This window comes from Mustelus asterias, chromosome 11, assembly GCF_964213995.1.
Source record: "Mustelus asterias chromosome 11, sMusAst1.hap1.1, whole genome shotgun sequence".
Taxonomy (NCBI): Eukaryota; Metazoa; Chordata; class Chondrichthyes; order Carcharhiniformes; family Triakidae; genus Mustelus; species Mustelus asterias.
The window spans coordinates 42315925-42335191 of NC_135811.1; the positions used below are offsets into that span (position 1 = coordinate 42315925).

Here is a 19267-nt window from a genome sequence, read left to right on the forward strand (position 1 = left end):
CTTTAAAAAGGTACTTATCAGTAATCACTGAACAACTTCCTTCTTGTCTATTTCTAACCATTGTTTCCTCCCACTTCCATGTTCACTCCCTAATTTTCGGCCTTGGCTCCAGTTTACTTTTCCCTCTTCTGAATCTACGACCGAGTTCCCAACCACCTGCCAAGACAGTTTAAAGCTTACCCCGGGTTGCACTAACAAATCTCCCCAGCATAATAACGGGGGTGGAACAGCACGGTGGAACAGTGGTTGGCACTGCTGCCTCACAGCACCAGGGACACGGGTTCAATTCCCGGCTTGGATCACAGTCTGTGCAGAGTCTGCACGTTCTCCCTGTGTCTGTGTGGGTTTCCTCCAGGTGCTCCGGTTTCCTCCGACAGTCCAAAGATGTGGGTTAGGCGGATTGGCCATGCTAAATTGCCCCTTAGTGTCAGGGGGACTAGCTAGGGTAAACACGTGGGGTTATGGGGATAGGCCTGGGTGGGATTGTGCTCGGTGCTGACTCGATGGACCGAATGGATTCCTTCTGCACTGTAGGGTTTCTGTGAATCTATGAATTGTGAAAGTGCAACCTGTCCAGCTTATTCAGGGTCCATCTCCCCTGAAACTGGCTTCAGTTCCCCAGGAATCTAAAGACGCCCCCCAACTTGCATCACCTCTTCATCCTCACATTCAGCAGCACTATCCTCTTATTTCTGTACTCACTGGTTCCAGAAAATAAGAATATCTATCGGAGTTGCTGGGCAGGTTAATGAAGTATTTCAAGTGTGATATATATGTACATACCTGAAGCGTCTGGACTCTTAGCAGACACATCGCTATCATTTGCAGAAGCATTTTCTGTTCCAGATTTTATTATTTCAAGAATTGCTTGGCCAGTAGTCTTGCCAAGTTCCAACAAATCTAAAGGGAAATATCATCATCAATAGTTTAGTGTTTATTCAATGAAACTAAATTCACAAGGCTAAGTACAAACTCTGTAATCAACATGGTTTCATAAAACCTTACTTTAGTTTGTTTATAATTGGTGTAATAAAGACAGTGAAGCATTAAATGTAGTTAATGTGTTCAGAATAATACATGACCCTGGCAAATGACATCTTGATGTGGAGATGCCGGCGTTGGACTGGGGTAAACACAGTAAGAAGTTTAACAACACCAGGTTAAAGTCCAACAGGTTTATTTGGTAGCAAAAGCCACACAAGCTTTCGAGGCTCTGAGCCCCTTCTTCAGGTTTCTTCAGGTTTCCTCCCACAGTCCAAAGATGCGTAGGTTAATGACATCTTTGGCATTCATGTCTACACTTAGACTAAATATAGACCAATGTAATGGTGAGTGATTTAATATGCCTTTTTATCATACAATGCCAGCATGGCCTCAAAGTCAGCCATGGAATGAAGATAATGAAGTTCTTTCTCCCAAATGCGTTTTTGTAATGTTATTCTTTTTACTAAAATTGATAAAGACTTTTTGGGGCATTATGGCACAGTGATTAGCACTGCTGCCTCACAGCTTCAGGGAACTGGGTTCAATTCCGGCCTTGGGTGACTGCCCGTACAGAGTCTGCACGTCTGCCTGGGTTTCCTCTGGGTGCTCTGGTTTCCTCCCACAGTCCAAAGATGCGTAGGTTAAGTGGATTGGCCATGCTAAATTGCCCCTTAGTGTGCCAAGATGTTTAGGTTAGACGGATTATCTATGGGAAATGTGTGGGGTTACAGGGATAAGGCAGAGAGCCTGGGTAAGATGCTCTGTCAGACAGTTGGTGCAGACCCAATGGGCCAAATGACCTCTTCTGCGCTGTAGAGATTCTATGACTCTTAGCAAACCTCCAGAATTATCTTAGGTGAAGCCATCTTGCAGGTTCCCCAGCACACATAGGAACATCCCTATGATATTTTCTTTAAATCTATGGGAGACAGAAGCTGAGATCAAATGTGCTGGATTACTCAGGTAAACAGTTAAATCTCCTCTTAGTGAAACTTAAGGGAAGTTGTAACACTTGCAGAAAAAAAAACATTGGTTCTTCTTTTAACTCAATATACTCACTGGGTGAGTGAAGCTACTCTCTGTGCACACCCACTTGAAACCCACTGACCACTTGAAAGCTGCCTCAAGAGCAACGGCTGGAAAAGGGCAGGCACTTTATTTGTAAATGTGATTTATTATTAGACTCCAACACAGTTTTAACTGGGTGGGACAGAAGAACTGCTAAGTAAAACCTAACTTTGCAAAAACCTATACTGAAAAAGTGGTTCCACTGTTGTATCGATGTAAATGTGCAGTCCACAGACTGCACATTGTTAAAGGAAACTCTCCAGCATTAACAGGAAGAATCTAGCTGGAAAAGATCAGATTAAATTGCATAGAAGTGAATCTCATGTCAGATTCCAAAGAGGGTCCATCGAAGATTTTAAAGAAACACGTAATTCTCTTCAATGGGGAGCTGGGAAACATGAAGAAGATCTCAGTCAAGTCAAGCAAAGCAAGATGTTTAAAGACTAGGCCAGTGCCGTACACAATCAGGCCTAAAGTAGAGGCAGAATTAGAGTGGCTGGTCAAGACAGGAGTCCTCAAACCCATTAATGTGAGTGATTGAGTCTGAGTGCCTGTCAGAAATCCTGATTTTTGGCTGATGCCCCATTTTGCGGGACATCGGGATTTCCGCGGGCTGTCTGCCGAGTCCGGAGAATCCCGCCCAATGTCTTCGGAGAGAACAGTAGAAAAACTGGGTGAGATTTTTGCAAGATCCACTTACCCTGAATAACTTGTTAATGACAATGGGCCACAGTTCACAAACTATTTAAAGAAGATTCAACACATCTGATCCACTCCTCATCATCCTGCCACAAATTAGCTGGCAGAACGATTCGTTTAAATGATGAAATATTCATTGATGGTAACTCGAGAGCAAGGTTCATTGTCGAAATGATTGAGCTAATTCCTGATGACGCACAGGAAAACAACACATTCAACAGCCCAAAGTTCTCCAGTATTGTTCAATTTAAAACATCAATTACATACAGCATTTGATTGCTTAAACCATCTAAGACAAGAGATAGTGTCGAGAAGAAACAGCAAGGTCAGGTTATACGACGTGAGAACAGGGCTAAACACGGTTTTTCATAAAGGTAAGTACTGGTAAGGAACTGGTATGAGTAAAAAGTGGATGCCTGCCATTGTCTTAGCACAGACAGGACCAGTCCCCTACATCATATAAACTCAAGATGATGTAGTATGGTGAAAAGATGGAAACCAACCTTTGGCAACCAGATCCAGTTTGTCAGAGACAGGATCAATCTGGAATCCTCAACAAATTGTGCCAAGTGAAGATCTGGACATAGCTGAGAACCAGACAAAACCGAAAACAATTGGGGAAGGCAGTGCCTCAGTTGAGGACACTTCAACATTGAGTCAACCCCCGAACACTACGTCATCTCCCCCGGTGAAGACAAACACAGACAATGTCCAAACTAACCAATGAACAGCAGAGGTTGGAGTCAACATGAAAAATCTGTCACCCGAGGTTCGTTGACAACTACCCAGAAATCGAACCCTCCGAAATGTCTAACCTGTCGTGTTTATTAACTGTTCATATTGAGAATTTAGATTGTTATGGTTATACTGTATTTCATTGCAGGAACCTCTGATGTGAAGGGAGTGGAAAGTGTTGTGTATTCATGTTTGGAACAAGGTCACTTTAAGGGACCTATCACATGACTTACTGATGATGTTATGGCTGCTTGCACGGACAAATGAGCAGTCTATCCAAAAGCCTGTTGAGTAAACTTCTTTCCAGTAAAACCCTTGTTTTTTTAAGTTAATTTGTGGCACATAGGCATTGCCGGCTGGCCAGCATTTATTGCCCATCCTTAGTTGTCCTTGAAAAGGTGGTGGTGAGCTGCCTTCTTGAATTACTGCAGTCCATGTGCTATGGGTTGACCCACAATGCCATTAGGAAGGGAATTCCAGGAATTTGACCCAGCGACTGTGGAGGAACGGCAATATATTTCCAAGTCAGGATGATAAGTTTCTTGGAGGGGAACTTGCAGGTGGTAGTGTTCCCATGTATCTGCTGCCCTTGTCCTTCTAGATGGAAGTGGTCGTGGGTTTGGAAGATGCTGTCCAAGGATCTTTGGTGAATTGTTGCAGTCCATCTTGTAGATAGTACACACTGCTGCTACTGGACATCAGTGGTGGAGGGAGTGGATGATTGTGGATGAGGTGCCAATCAAGCGAGCTGCTTTGTCCTGGATGGTGTCAAGTTTCTGGAGTGTTGTTGGAGCTGCACCCATCGAGGCGAGTGAGGAGTATTTTTCGTGGTCTGCAAGTCTTTTCTTTAAAAAATACTACAATTTCCTTCTGTGCTTATGGACTTGGTGGGTAACTTTCCCATCAAATTAAACTAGGCTCCATCTCAAACCTTCTGATGCTCTTGGGTTTCACACCTAGTGATCCACCCATGCAAAACGTTTCTCAGAGTTAAAATACCAGGGCATAAGCCCCCAACTTTCTGGATCTTTCTTACTAGAGTTAAAAGTATTGACAAGACTGGATAAGAGCTGTTCAAAATCCAGAAGTGTTATAAGGTTGGAAATATGATAATAAGATATTAGGATAATATCAAAAGGAATTAAAGCGGATATTAGGAAGAAAATCTTTATAGAGTTCACTGTGGAAGCAGAATCCCAGCTTTGCTAAAAAGAGGAATATTAGACACTCATAAAACATTGAAGCCTTACTTTTTGACAATTTCTTAAACTTTCTGGTATTGTCTTGAAGTGTACTGTGCCACTGGTTAATCATAATGGAACGAACTCCAGTTAGGCTTAGGATTACTGTTGCGTCCATTTGCCCCTCTGTTGACAACTGCATTGCACTACAAAACACAAAAGAAAAATGAAATTTAATTAAAAAAATTATATGATGAAACCTGTCACAATTTGTTCTTGTCTGTCCAGACAAATGTTGGGTGATGCTCTGGTGGCAATCTTTGTGGTAAGTTATTGCTGAATATTAAAGCAGTTTATAGTGTAATTATGAAATGACCTCAATATTCTCCACTTTATCATTGACAATAGTAACCTCCCCCTGCCCCAGCAGAGAAGTCGACCAGCCATTCCATGAAGGTTTTAGCAGTGCTCTGTCCCCTTAACTGCTTCATAACTTAACAGCTTCTGGCAATTTTCTAAAAGGTTTTACGGGATCTGTCTGTAATAAGCTTGTGAAGTGCAGTCCATCTGACATTAAAATATCCCATCTGGAAAACCAGGTGGGGGTTATGGTGAGCTTGGGGTGACATGTCGAGGTGGGCTGTGGACATTCAAGGTTGAGATCAAAAGATTTTTGGTATCTCAGGGAATCCATGGATCGGGGAAGTGGGCAGAAAAATGAGGTAGAAGATCAGCCACAATCGTAAAGAATGATAAAGCAGGTGCAAAGGGCTGAATGGTTCACTCATAGAATCAATCATAGAACATTACAGTGTATTCAGCCCATTGAGTCTGCGCTGACTCTCCAACAGAGCATCATACCCAGGCCCTATCCACGTAACCCCACATATTTACCCTGCTATTGCCCTAACCCTATACATATTGGGACACTAAGAGGCAATTCAGCATGGCCAATCAACCAAACCTGTGCATCACTGGACTGTGAGAGGAACACAGTAAGAAGTTTAACAACACCAGGTTAAAGTCCAACAGGTTTATTTGGTAGCAAAAGCCACACAAGCTTTCGGAGCTCTAAGCCCCTTCTTCAGGTGAGTGGGAATTCTGTTCACAAACAGAGCATATAAAGACACAAACTCAATTTACATGAATAATGGTTGGAATGCGAATACTTACAACTAATCAAGTCTTTAAGAAACAAAACAATGTGAGTGGAGAGAGCATCAAGACAGGCTAAAAAGATGTGTATTGTCTCCAGACAAGACAGCCAGTGAAACTCTGCAGGTCCACGCAACTGTGGGGGTTACAAATAGTGTGACATGAACCCAATATCCCGGTTGAGGCCGTCCTCGTGTGTGCGGAACTTGGCTATCAGTTTCTGCTCAGCGACTCTGCGCTGTCGTGTATCGCGAAGGCCGCCTTGGAGAACGCTTACCCGAATATCAGAGGCCGAATGCCCGTGACCGCTGAAGTGCTCATTCGGCCTCTGATATTCGGGTAAGCGTTCTCCAAGGCGGCCTTCGCGACACACGACGGCGCAGAGTCGCTGAGCAGAAACTGATAGCCAAGTTCCGCACACGAGGACGGCCTCAACCGGGATATTGGGTTCATGTCACACTATCTGTAACCCCCACAGAGTTTCACTGGCTCTCTTGTCTGGAGACAATACACATCTTTTTAGCCTGTCTTGATGCTCTCTCCACTCATGCTGTTTTGTTTCTTAAAGACTTGATTAGTTGTAAGTATTCGCATTCCAACCATTATTCATGTAAATTGAGTTTGTGTCTTTATAAGTTCTGTTTGTGAACAGAATTCCCACTCACCTGAAGAAGGGGCTTAGAGCTCCGAAAGCTTGTGTGGCTTTTGCTACCAAATAAACCTGTTGGACTTTAACCTGGTGTTGTTAAACTTCTTACTGTGTTTACCCCAGTCCAACGCCGGCATCTCCACACTGTGAGAGGAAACCAGAACACCTGGAGGAAACCCACGCAGACACAGGGAGAATGTGCACTGTGACCCGAGGCCAGAATTGAACCTGGGTCCCTGGTGCCATGAGGCAGCAGTGCTAAACACTGTTCCCTCCTACTCCCATTTATTGTGCTCTTACTCTGCCTTGAAGAAAAGAAGTCAGATTTCAGCCAGCTGGTGTAACTAGGGTTGTCTGCCTGAAATTCTAACTGCAACTACTAGTTTAATTAATTGGTACAGTGTTTCTAAAGGGGAACAAATGCACATAGTCTCAGTAGGTTGAATTTTTAAAAAGCCAATGCATAAAGCATCCTAATTAAATATATTAGTTAAATTCTAATCATGTTTCAGAAGCGTAGACAGCTTTTTTACCATGTGAAATCTTTGAATGGATTAAAAATTACCTTTTTAGTCTATCCAGCACTGACTGCCGTCGAAAACTTTGACAGGTTTGAGCCAGGTCTAGAAGAATCACTAGCTGGCAATCTGGATAAGTAGAAGTAACAGAATAACAGGTTAGGTGAATTGGCCATGCTAAATTCTTCCTCGGTGTACCTGAACAGGCGCCTGAGTGTGGCGACTAGGGAATTTTCACAGTAACTTCATTGCAGGGTTAATGTAAGCCTACTTGTGACACTAATAAATAAACTTAAACTTATAAAACTTATACTTAAAAGTTAAACAATAAGTAGGTTGTAAAAATTATTTGATGCATTACCATTGAGGGGTTTTAATTTCCAAGCTGCTAGCTTTTTTATTTTCTGGTATTACCAACAAAAATCTCTGCCAGTGCTAAACTTTACAGCTTCAGCCAGCCTAAATTCTAATCTAGAAATGGAAAAGATGTTACTCTTGTACGGGTCAGGTGAGGAGGGGTGAAATCGATTCCCTATTTTCCCATTCCTTGTTTGGCAGCACCAGGTTTTTTTAAAAGAACATGTTTGCCAATTCACTGAGTGTGTGAGTGTTTATGTGCTGTAACAGTGAAAGACACAAACAGACAGGTTTTCATGAGTTGTTTGAAAAGAAAAGAGGATGGTTTTTATTGTACTTAACCCCGTTTAGGAAAAATAATTCAAATACTCTAACTTTCATGCACACAAACACGCACTCAGGTTCAAATATACAAGAATAAATTAAGGGTTCGTTCTCAAGTCCAATAAAAGCCAAAGTGATAGGGTTCTCAGAAGTTGATGATGTGGATGGATCCAGACTGTGCTCGATGGTCTTTCTGGTTTCAGTATCGAAGCGCTTTAAAGATGTAGGTGGATGGTTTAACTGTTCTGCTGCTGATTGAGTCTTTTCAACAATTCTCTGCCTCTGGCAATTGGATAGTATAAAAACAGCAGGCATGGAGTGGAATTCTCTCATTTTCAGACATTCTGGTATTCTGTCCTTCAATCAGGCACTAAGTGCTTTCAACTGAGCCCCCCCCCTCCCCCGCCCCCCCCCCCCGACCTCCCCCCACCCCTCTCACCACCCTGGAGGTTAGTACCAGAAGTGGCAGGATGATGCCCTTAAGCAGTGATGAATTAGACACTTAAGGGCCTAAACAGGCAAGCAGGTCAGGAGGATTGACCCTGCCCAGAACACAATTCTGGCGGAGGCAGTGGGGTTCCACTACACCACCATCCCACCTAACTACACGCCATTCCCACCTCCAAGATTCCATCCAATGCATCAAAGGAAAAATCTTGCTTTGCATTAGATTATGTCTCAGATGCTCATTTCTACACTAGTGGCCATTTCCAGCTGCTGAGGTCTTGGGGAGGAGGTCATGAAAAGATCGGAACACTGCCTGAGGGTAATGGTGAAATTATGGCTTGCTTAATGTCATGATGGAATGAATGCCGAAGACAAAAAGGTCTGAAAATTAATGGCTGGTGACAAAAAGGTTAGTAACAAGGAATCATGTACATATTATAATGCAAAGTGGCAAAACCACTGCAACTCGAGATGCTGGAAAAGTATAGCATTTTTATAATCTGTAGTGAAATGCAAATGCTTCTAGACCACATTGAGTACAAATGATGAGGCTGAAATGTTTTCTGGCCTTTTCAGCAAGAAGTGTATATAGATTATTGTCCACAACCTCCTCTCGAGGTCTCCATCTTGGCTGACCTATTTGGTTCATTCCATTTTGTACAGGTTAAACTACTGTTCCAAATTTATTTACAAACAAAATGATTAAAAAAGGATAACTGGTTCTATTTTAAACAGCACAATAGCTATCCAGGAGAACCAGAACAAGTCAGATAGCCTTTTACATTTTCTTAAAACAAAACAGTTCCCTCAGATCAATTTATTAAAAGTTTTATTTCTTTAACACATGGTTCATTGTCTCAAAGTGCATCTTTGGGATTGGATGTTCTACGTAGAATATGTGTGCCTTCTGCATCACGGAACCTGACAAATGGTACCAGAACTAAAAATAACAGGCATAAGATAGATCTTTGTCCCATGTAATTTCTTTCTTATAAAACCACTGGAAGATCACTTGATGCAATCAGAATTTTTGTCAAAGACTTAAATAGAACAAGTTTTTGCATGTACTTAAAAATACGACCTGCAGATTTTTTGTATTGCAGCTGATGAGAGGATTGTTAAATAATTCAAATCACACTTCATAACAAGACATACCTGGAAGATTCATGCTGATAAGTTTTGACGGCAACAAGTTTGCAAGGAAACGTTCCGTTCCATAAAAGATAAATGCACTGCCGCTTCCCATCATCTCTTCCCAATTTGCATGACTGTGAAAGAAAATAGACATACAGTTGATTATTTAATTTAAAAATGGAAGTATGCAATTTGGAAACTCAAGGTGAGCAGGAATTCGGAAAGCACAAATATTACATTTAATATTAGCAGCATGGTGGGCAACACAGTGGGACATTGGTTAACACTGCTGCCTCACAGCGCCAGGGACCTGGGTTCAATTCGAGCCTTGAGTCACTTTCTGTGTGAAGTCTGCATGTTCTACCTGTGACTATGTGGGTTTCCTCTGGGTGCTCCGGTTTCCTCCCACAATCCGAAGATATGTGAGTTGGGTTGATTAGCCATGCTAAATTACCCCTTACTGTTAGGGGGATTAGCAGGGTAAATACAGGGGTTATGGGGATAGGGCCTGGGTAGGATTGTTGTCGGTGCAGACTCGATGGGCCACATGGCTTCCTTCTGCACTGTAGGGATTCTATGACTGTATTTCAGTGATGAAGCATTTGTCAAATCATAAATATTATAAAAATGTAACTTTTTATTGTTTTTTCTTTCCTTCAATTTCATGTGATAAAAGTATATCTTTTTTGCAGCCATTAAGTTACAGCAAATACAATATTAACTGCAAAGGCAAATAACAAATATTCTAATTTATGTAACCATCAACTGGGTAGAATGGAAGGTATAATTCGGTATTCCTTTGGAACTTTTACCTTCATTATTATATATCTTGACAAAATTCAAAAACATTAAAAAACTCAACACACCTTGGGACATACTCACTGCCCATGACTCCATCCCAGTGTCCTGTGAACTGTGACATATATTCTTCTATAATTTCTGTCATGACATTCATAGGACTGAACACTCCTAGACCAAATACAAGCAAATTAGCTGAGCATAGTTCAATTCTATCTGCTTTTTATATAATGCATTTAATAATTTTCAGATAATAGGATTCAATTTGTTTCATGCAGATATGCAAGTCTTTTATGTAGAAAATGCAATGCAATGAATTTTGTAAGTGGGGTTTGGAGTACTTGTATAGTAAGATTTAGAAAAACCTATTTGCAAACAAAATCAATAACTGCTAATGCTTTGGAAGAATACGTGAGGCTACTAAATTGAATAATGCAACAGGGTGCTTCAGCATCAAGCCTAAACAAACAGTGGCACTATGCCAATGTGAAATGTTTTAATTTCTTATTGTCTTTGTGGATCTTCTGGTCCCGCCATAGGTAAACCCCCCCCCCCCCGCCCCCCCGCAACCTTGTGGCGAGTTCCTTGGTGGCACGGCCAGCAAGCAACGCAAATGGCCTTTGACTTCACCGGGACTGGAAGATCTCATCAGCAGCCAATGGCGAACAACCTCCAACACCAGAAAATCTGCAGCGGGGAGGCTGGAAAATCCCAGCCTATTTCTAGCACCAATTCTTAACATTTCAGTCAGCATTGCATTTAGTATAAAAGGTAATCAAATTCCAATTAAATCATCTTCAAAATGTACATGTGCAAATAAATTCTTAACCTTTAATTAATTCTAGTACATAGTTATATTAGTTCTAAAGAGTACCTGAGCAGTCTTTCAATGTACAAGCCAACTTAACAGTTAATCATCTTAGCTGTGCTTTATCATACAGACAACAAGCAATACCAATCGACATCAAGTGCTAATACAATACACTGCTTTGTTAAATATACTTATGCAGGAAAATCAAATTACAGGGAATGTGATGGAATGTGGGCTTTGTGTTTAGCTTTGAAACTTAATATGTAATATTAAAATGTGAACGAATATTTATATTCTCTTACCTGAGTCACTTGTTTCATCATAAGGATCGACAATATCTAACCAGTCCAATTAAGGTTAAACAGGGGATAACTTGTAAGGGGACCCATTTGGACCATCACCCAACAGTACATATCTAGTGTTGCTGGCAAGGTCATGGGCATTGTGCTCCTAAACGTCCGATGTGAACGACTCATCACTCAGCTTCATTGTTAATAATGTGAACTTGCACAATTTGTGAGTAGTGTTTGACATTACTTCAGTAATTATACCATTTGAAATGCCAATATTTATATCATAGTCATTGGGGAAAAGAAACAATACTGGAATCATTTTCATTCTTCTTTGTATTGCCGTTTCACAAAGCCCAGGGGCAAATGGGGTCTGCTTTACCCAAAGTATTAGAAGTAAATCTGATCTACAACATCCCAACAACTGAGAAAAAGGAAGCAACTCAATTCATAATTATTCTACTTCTGTGCAGCCCGAGTCAAATCTTAAGAAAGGCATGAGAGTTAAGCAAACCACTTTTAATTAAACTATTATGAGATGAAGAGGTACAACTTCCTTAAAGTATCATTAATTCACTCAACTCAGTTGGTGTCAGCATTCCTGTGTCGAGAGAATAAAGCAAAATCAATCAGGATTCCGACGTTTGATCATTTTTCACCTGCATGTGTGTGTTTTACTTTTTTCTAATTAAGTCAAAGGATTAATTCAAGGCCAGCACTTATTGATTGTTCCAAATTGTCCTCGAGAAAGTGGATCTCAGCCTTCTCTTTGAACTACCGAAAGTACTCCCACATTGCTATTAAGGAGCAATTGCCAGGATTTTGACCAAGCAACCTGCAACATCATTAATTAACTAAACAATGACCAAGGCTCAGATTTTTGTCCATGTATGGAGGCAGGAATACGTTTGGGTACATTTTCTTAAAATGATTTTTTTGCACAACTTAAAATTTTCAGTACCTTCCTGATCCCAAGATATTTTTGTGTGGCCTTTTTGTGGGTTGGGAAAGGTTGGATTACAACCATGCATGCACTTCTTCTGAAGTTGGGGATGCCATTGTGAGACCTATAGAATATTTGAATTTCCAAACTCCTCCTTATCCCCATTATTTTTGTGTGCTGGTGTGGGTTTTAGACGCCCTAAAAATTGACCTCGTCGGAGACTTCATAACTGCTGGGGTTGGCCTGCTGAGGCATCAGGAACTTTCTGACGGGTCAGTTTAAAGGTTTTAACAACTTCAAATGTCACCATTAGATGCTGTATTTAAATGAAGCATTGTAATTCAGTAATTTATTACAGGGCTCGGTCCTGAAAAGGTAATTTGACCATTACATTGACCAGAATCATTCAAGTGTTGTGATGCATTAGAGTACATTTTCCATTAGAAAAAGTAGCATAACACATGCACAACTATAGAAACAAATGCTGGGAAATTCTCCTGTTGTGTTTTGGACTGAAATTTAAATGTATAGGGATCTTTACCTTTGAAACAGATTGTCCTGCTGCAGAAAGTTTTAAAAAAATCTTACCTCCTGCTCCACTTTGTTGATTGACAGACAATTTGCTTTGAAATGGAAAATATGGCATCTGTAGCCTAGAAAAAATGTCCACCTTTTTCAATTTCAATTGACTCTATTGTTTACATTTGCAAGGGATTATTTTGATAGTTCAAGCTATTATGAATGCTACACTGATATCTAAAAGTTATTTAGCTACTCATCTCAGTACAGGGCTATGTTCACAGTTTGATTGAGAGTTATAGGGGTATATTAAATGATTATCTGTCCTTGATGTGGCAGGTGAATAATTGTTTTAACAACAGATTGAACACTTAAATGAATTCAATTTTTTTCAATGTATTTTATGAACGTGAGTCTTTTTAAATATGAAGGATAGAACATATAGAACATAGAACAGTACAGCACAGAACAGGCCCTTCGGCCCACGATGTTGTGCCGAGCTTTATCTGAAACCAAGATCAAGCTATCCCACTCCCTATCATCCTGGTGTGCTCCCTGTGCCTATCCAATAACCGCCTAAATGTTCCTAAAGTGTCTGACTCCACTATCACTGCAGGCAGTCCATTCCACACCCCAACCATTCTCTGAGAAAAGCACCTACCTCGGACATCCTTCCTATATCTCCCACCATGAACCCTATAGTTATGCCCCCTTGTAATAGCTCCATCCACCCGAGGAAATAGTCTTTGAACGTTCACTCTATCTATCCCCTTCATCATTTTATAAACCTCTATTAAGTCTCCCCTCAGCCTCCTCCGCTCCAGAGAGAACAGCCCTAGCTCCCTCAACCTTTCCTCATAAGACCTACCCTCCAAACCAGGCAGCATCCTGGTAAATCTCCTCTGCACTCTTTCCAGCGCTTCCACATCCTTCTTATAGTGAGGTGACCAGAACTGCACACAATATTCCAAATGTGGTCTCACCAAGGTCCTGTACAGTTGCAGCATAACCCCACGGCTCTTAAACTCCAACCCCCTGTTAATAAAAGTTAACACACTATAGGCCTTCTTCACAGCTCTATCCACTTGAGTGGCAACCTTTAGAGATCTGTGGATATGGACCCCAAGGTCTCTCTGTTCCTCCACAGTCTTCAGAACCCTACCTTTGACCCTGTAATCCACATTTTGTTTGAACAATAGCTATAATAGATTATTAGAAGTATTTTTAATGTCCATTTAAAAGTCATGGCTCCTAGGGTGTGCACATAAAGATTACTGGGTGAGTGTCTATGGAAGATACATGAGGGGGCATGAAGGAAGCATGGTGGTGTGATGATGCATGGAGGGGGCAAGGGGCTATGAGGGGGATGCCGCATGTTGTTAGATCTATCATTCCCTTATTATTTCCTCATTGTTTTGGATACATTTAACTGAGGGCAGTTAAGAGTCAACCAGATTGCTGTGGCTCTGGAGTCACATGTAGGCCAGACCAGGTAAGGATGGCAGGTTTCCTTCCGTACATCAGTGGGAAGGACATCAGTGAACCAGATGGGTTTTTCTGACAATCAACAATGGTTTCACAGCCATCATTAGACATTTAACTCCAGATTTTTATTAAATTCAAATTTCACCATTTTGCTGTGGTGGGATTCGGACCCAGATCCCCAGAGCTTTACCCTGGGTCTCTGGGATTACTAGTCTAGCAACAATATCACGACACCACAGCCTCTCCAAACATTCCTTCAATTATTTATCCAATTCCCTTTCTAAAAATTACAACTGAATCTGCTTCTTTTCAGATACAGTATCCCAGGTCATGACAGCTCGGTGATCAAATAAATGCTTTCTCATAAGATCATAAGAAATCGGAGCAGGAATAGGGTATTTGGTCACCCAAGCCGGCTTTGCCGTTTAATCAGGTCATGGCTAATCGGACTGTAGCTGAAAGGAAGCTGAATAAGAATATTTTGTACAGATAGTTTACTCGGTAACCTCAAAAATTAGGTACAACTTTTGGGAAACCTGATTTTGATATTCCAAAATCAAATCATCTACTTCCAGTTGTACTTCCAGCCATACGGCCTAAGTGATTAACACAAAAGGAAAATGTTGATATTTCCAGCGATGTAGTTGGAATTGCAATCAATGGGCAAGATTCTCTGGCCTCCCAGCCACATGTTTCCCGACAGCGAGAGGTGGCGCATTGTTTGCGAGTGTCGGGATTTTCTGGTCCTGCTGCTGTCAATGGGAATTCCCATTGATGTCATCCCAGCCGGCAGGAAATCCACGGGCAGGGCTGCACCATTGGTGGGACCAGAGAATCCCACCGGTGTGAACGGCCGGAGAATTCATAGAATCATAGAACCCTACAGTGCAGAAGGAGGCCATTCGGCCCAGCGAGTCTGCACCGACCACAATTCCACCCAGGCCCTACCCCCATATCCCTACATATTTTACCTGCTAATCCCCCTAACCTACACATCTCAGGACACTAAGGGGCAATTTTTTTAGCATGGTCAATCAACCTAACCCGCACATCCTTGGACTGTGGGAGGAAACCGGAGCACCCGGAGGAAACCCACGCAGACACGAGGAGAATGTGCAAACTCCACACAGATTCCGGCCTTTATGTCTATACCTTAGCAATGGCGGACCCTTAATCAAGATCATCATAATAAAGTTGCAGTAAAACTACAATTATATTATTGTGACAACACATATGTTCAAAACATGATTTTTGAAAGGATAAAAAGGTCTTTTACTGTTAGTGATAATAAGTTACTTTTCCACAACATATTTTGCTGATCCCTTTAATCAAATTAGATAAATTATTTAACAGGTTAGCACTGATACTTTCAAAGAACTCTTAATCATTGAAAGGATACATTTGAAATTGTGAGTATTCACTGGAAAACAGCTTGGTGGTAAAACACGATTAATTGGTATCTGTAATTCAAAGGCAAACAAGTGGTACACAAACTATCACGAACATCACTTAGACTATTACATTCCATAACATCCAGCAATTAAAAATTTGCTTCAAGTTTTATTCACTGAATTAGGGTTTTATATCCCTTGATTTAAAATAGACAACAGGGACTAAATCTTGTGGAATCTGGTGGGACTCCATTGTAATGATGGTTGGAAGCTTGGTTAGAAAATGGATTTCGAATGTCCTGGCCTTCAGACGGCACTGACCTTACAAGGACAGGAACTCTCTAAATTGGGACTTCCCACTTTTAGACCTTCAGTCAATTCCTGGACTTGTATTGTTAGGGTACACTGGGTTGATAGAAAAGAAGAACGGCAGTGGTGAACCCCACCCAGGGCTTCTGTAGATCAGAAGGTGTCTTGTTGAAGTTTCTATATGGCCTCCAATACAGTGCCCTGATCTCATTCTTTCTGGATGTCCACCCAAATTGTTCCTGAGGTTCCTGGATATTTTTGTTGGGTGCATGGGGGAAATGCACACTGCAGGTGTAACCCCACAGTTCAAAAGTCTCATGTGTCACTGTTGCTCTCATCCATACGCTTCCTCACAAACACCCTCTCAATGTTTTTTCAAAACTGTTACTATAAATGTTACCTGAAAATTTTTGAATTTTCTATTTTGTTTCAAAATTATTTGAACAAAAACTGCTGAGTAGGAATTGCTCGAAGCACAATAAAAATATTGTACCAGTACCTTTATAGAACTGCTGCATTTAAAAAAAAATTGGATGCGCACACATAGCCTGCGTAATCCAAATTCAGATCAGTGGCACAAATCCAGGCAAAAAGATCTCATCTCAGCCAACAGTTTTAGCAGAAGCCAAGACCTACAGATAAAGACTACATCATTTAAGGATGCCAGGCAACTCAGTGGATCATTTAATTGCATTGTTAGGAAAAAATTGAGGACCAAAATGTTTTTAATCTTGTTTAAAACCTTATTTCTGATATTACAAATTTTAATTATAAGCTGATAAAAAACATTTTTAGAAAACATTTGAGGCATTTAAGGAACGCAGTGCTTAGGCTGTACAATCAGAGTGAGATACACCTTTACTATAAAATAGTAGTCACTCTGTGCCACACTATATGACTTTGACACTGAAAATATCTATCACCTAAACATCCACAGGAATAATAGATGCAGAAGGTATTTTTAATGAGTTTTCAATTAAACAAGTGTGGATGGAAGTCCCACCTGCTGCCAATCAATGGTGATTTGAGTGTAAAATGGCAGCAGGATGTCAGAGTTGGCATGTTTGCATTCCCTGCGACTCTCCGTATGGTGGGGGCCAAGCCCCTGCCATCTGAAAAATTCAGGCCAGGGAGAAAAATGCTCTGTTCACAAGCACAAATATTGTGCAACATTGCTGTCTTTACTTTGTGTAGAATTGGGCATTTGTGTCAAATGTGCTTCAAAGGAATGGCATCAATGAGATTCCATTTGTGACATTTTGGACCATTTTGGTGTCATATGACAAAAATGCTATTCAAAGATATTTTCTTCTCAAACAATTATGCTAAATTATGTCTTACAGAATGAAAGAGATACATGCTTATTATTGTCTGTAATTAATAAGTTACCATTTTAATGTTTTTCTTTTCACCTCTTTTTGCTTTAGGACTCTTTTCCTTCTTGACTACATGTTCTGTTGCAGAAAGAAAAGGAATCACCATTAAAAAATTAGAACGTCTCATCGAGATTCAAGCACGGGTTCCAGGCTGGCTCATGTAGAATGGCGGTGTCCAATCTGACGACTCAGATTAACAAATTCAGTACTTGGACATTCTCTTCGTCTTTAAATGATTTCACTCTCATCAACAGTTCTGTGTCTATATATTTTTTTAAAACTGTCCTTTTAAAAAGACTGGTGCCAGCAGCAATGTCATAGGGTTTCCATTTTCTTTAGTAATATAGAAGGTGACTCTTTCATTGTAGTGCTGGGTTAAGTTAGATGGGAGTAAATGGCAGAGTGACACTTTGGCTGGGATTCCCCCACAAAAAATCTAAGTAAAAACTGGAATTTTCAAAATTAATCTCCCGGACTCTGCACTGCAGAGTGCACTAGCGTGATTCTCTCCAAACATCAGTGGGTGGGGCCTATTCCCACTGGAGAGGCCAGCAGCATAGCGCTGAGTGGACAACTGCGCATGTGCCGATCTGTCAGCGCCGAGATCGGCGCAGGCACTGTGGCCCCTGACTGCCAGCCTCCAATTGCTGGCCAGTGATCGCAATCCCACATTGCCGGCCGTGCGACCCCCCCCCCCCCCCCCCCCGCAGCCCGTTAGCTGACCTCCTGAACATGTCCGGGCCCAGCTCTGAACCCCCTACCCTCCCAGCCCGTCTCAATCTCCCGCACCCCACTGATTCCCCCCCTCACCGGCTGTCCCGTTTCCCCCCCGCAGTGCCGACCCCCACCCCCTGCCTGCAGCCGTGACCCCCCCACCAACAGGCTGCCCTGACCCCCCCAGCAAGCTGTCCCAACCCCCACAGCAAGCTGCCCTCCTCCAGCTCCCCCACCCCCACTGATCGCCCCCAGAGGCCCTGTCTCATGAGTCCCTGTCCCCTTGGCACTGCCCCATGCCAGATGGGTTGTGCCGAGATGCTGCTTGGGCAGTGCCAGAGGACCCAGGCTGGTACTGCCAAGGTGGCAATGCTCAGGGGGCATATCCCTGCACCCCACAACCCTCTGGAGGGGGGCCTCAATTGCCCCCTTCACTCCAGTGGGGTTGGGCCACCAGCTCCCCATAAGCACCGCTGGAGTGAACCACTTCTGGCGGGGAGGGAGAGGATAGCGGGCCCAGAGATTTCAATCCCGGGCACCCTAATAGGATTTAAATTATATTAAAATATTAATATATTAGGCAGCCCAGCGCCGATTTCTAAAAAAGCAGCGCAGTGGGTTGGGAGAATTGCCCCCCCTCTCCCCACTCACGTCTGGTGATTTCAAACTCTACTTCATCAACCTGTCTCTGTCCTGAGCACACTGCCCTCCTTTTCTCCCTTAATCTCTCCCGTTATATAAACCCATTTCTCAACCGTTCCTTTCAAACACAGCGATTGGCACGGGCCACAGCAGAAGTCAACGGTGAGCAGACTCATTGTGCTAAAACACCGGCAATGCTACGGAACTGAATTTTGCAATCTTGCTGCTTAAACTTTTGCACTTTTCTATCCCCATTTATGACTGTCAAAACCCATCACTTTGATCAAACTTGTGGTCACTCCTTCTAACTGCTTCTTCTTAATCTCAGCAATAGTTCTCCTCACATCTCTGTGAAGGTCTTAGGGACAGTTTTAAAAAGGCACTATGTGAATGCAAGTTGTTGATTTTTTTGTAAAAACTAAAAAACTTCAGATTAATCAACCTGCACTTTCATATATTACCTGACTCATCTCTGTGTAGCCGATTGTATAGAAACTGCAGTGAGAAATCTCTTGACACTGAGGTGATTACATCTTCCTGCAAAGCCCTCATTGCCTCCAAAGGTAGTTCCAATAATAGTTTGTCAGCCAACAGGATTACAAATGCTCCTAAATCTTGGGATGGGCCTGGGAAAAATCGGTAAAGAATAATTAAATCAATTTCCCAATGACTTCAGTGAGACAATATTGAAAGAATAGTGACTCTAGGCAATTGAGAAAGTCTCCAAAGTACCTGAGC

The 19267-nt window shown here is 41.9% G+C and overlaps 1 protein-coding gene across 1 annotated transcript in view; it reads right to left on the reverse strand.

Annotated features, from left to right (window-relative positions):
• cfap46 (cilia and flagella associated protein 46) overlaps positions 1 to 19267 on the reverse strand; it is a 198419-nt gene that overhangs the window by 21061 nt on the left and 158091 nt on the right. Inside the window, exons 49-57 of the mRNA XM_078222910.1 lie at positions 18991 to 19155; positions 17187 to 17251; positions 15497 to 15557; positions 11163 to 11198; positions 10118 to 10220; positions 9273 to 9385; positions 7037 to 7118; positions 4737 to 4873; positions 784 to 900 (exon numbers count right to left, since the gene is read on the reverse strand). Of these exons, the coding sequence (XP_078079036.1) occupies positions 784 to 900; positions 4737 to 4873; positions 7037 to 7118; positions 9273 to 9385; positions 10118 to 10220; positions 11163 to 11198; positions 15497 to 15557; positions 17187 to 17251; positions 18991 to 19155 (879 nt within the window). The remainder of the gene's footprint in view (positions 1 to 783; positions 901 to 4736; positions 4874 to 7036; positions 7119 to 9272; positions 9386 to 10117; positions 10221 to 11162; positions 11199 to 15496; positions 15558 to 17186; positions 17252 to 18990; positions 19156 to 19267) is intronic.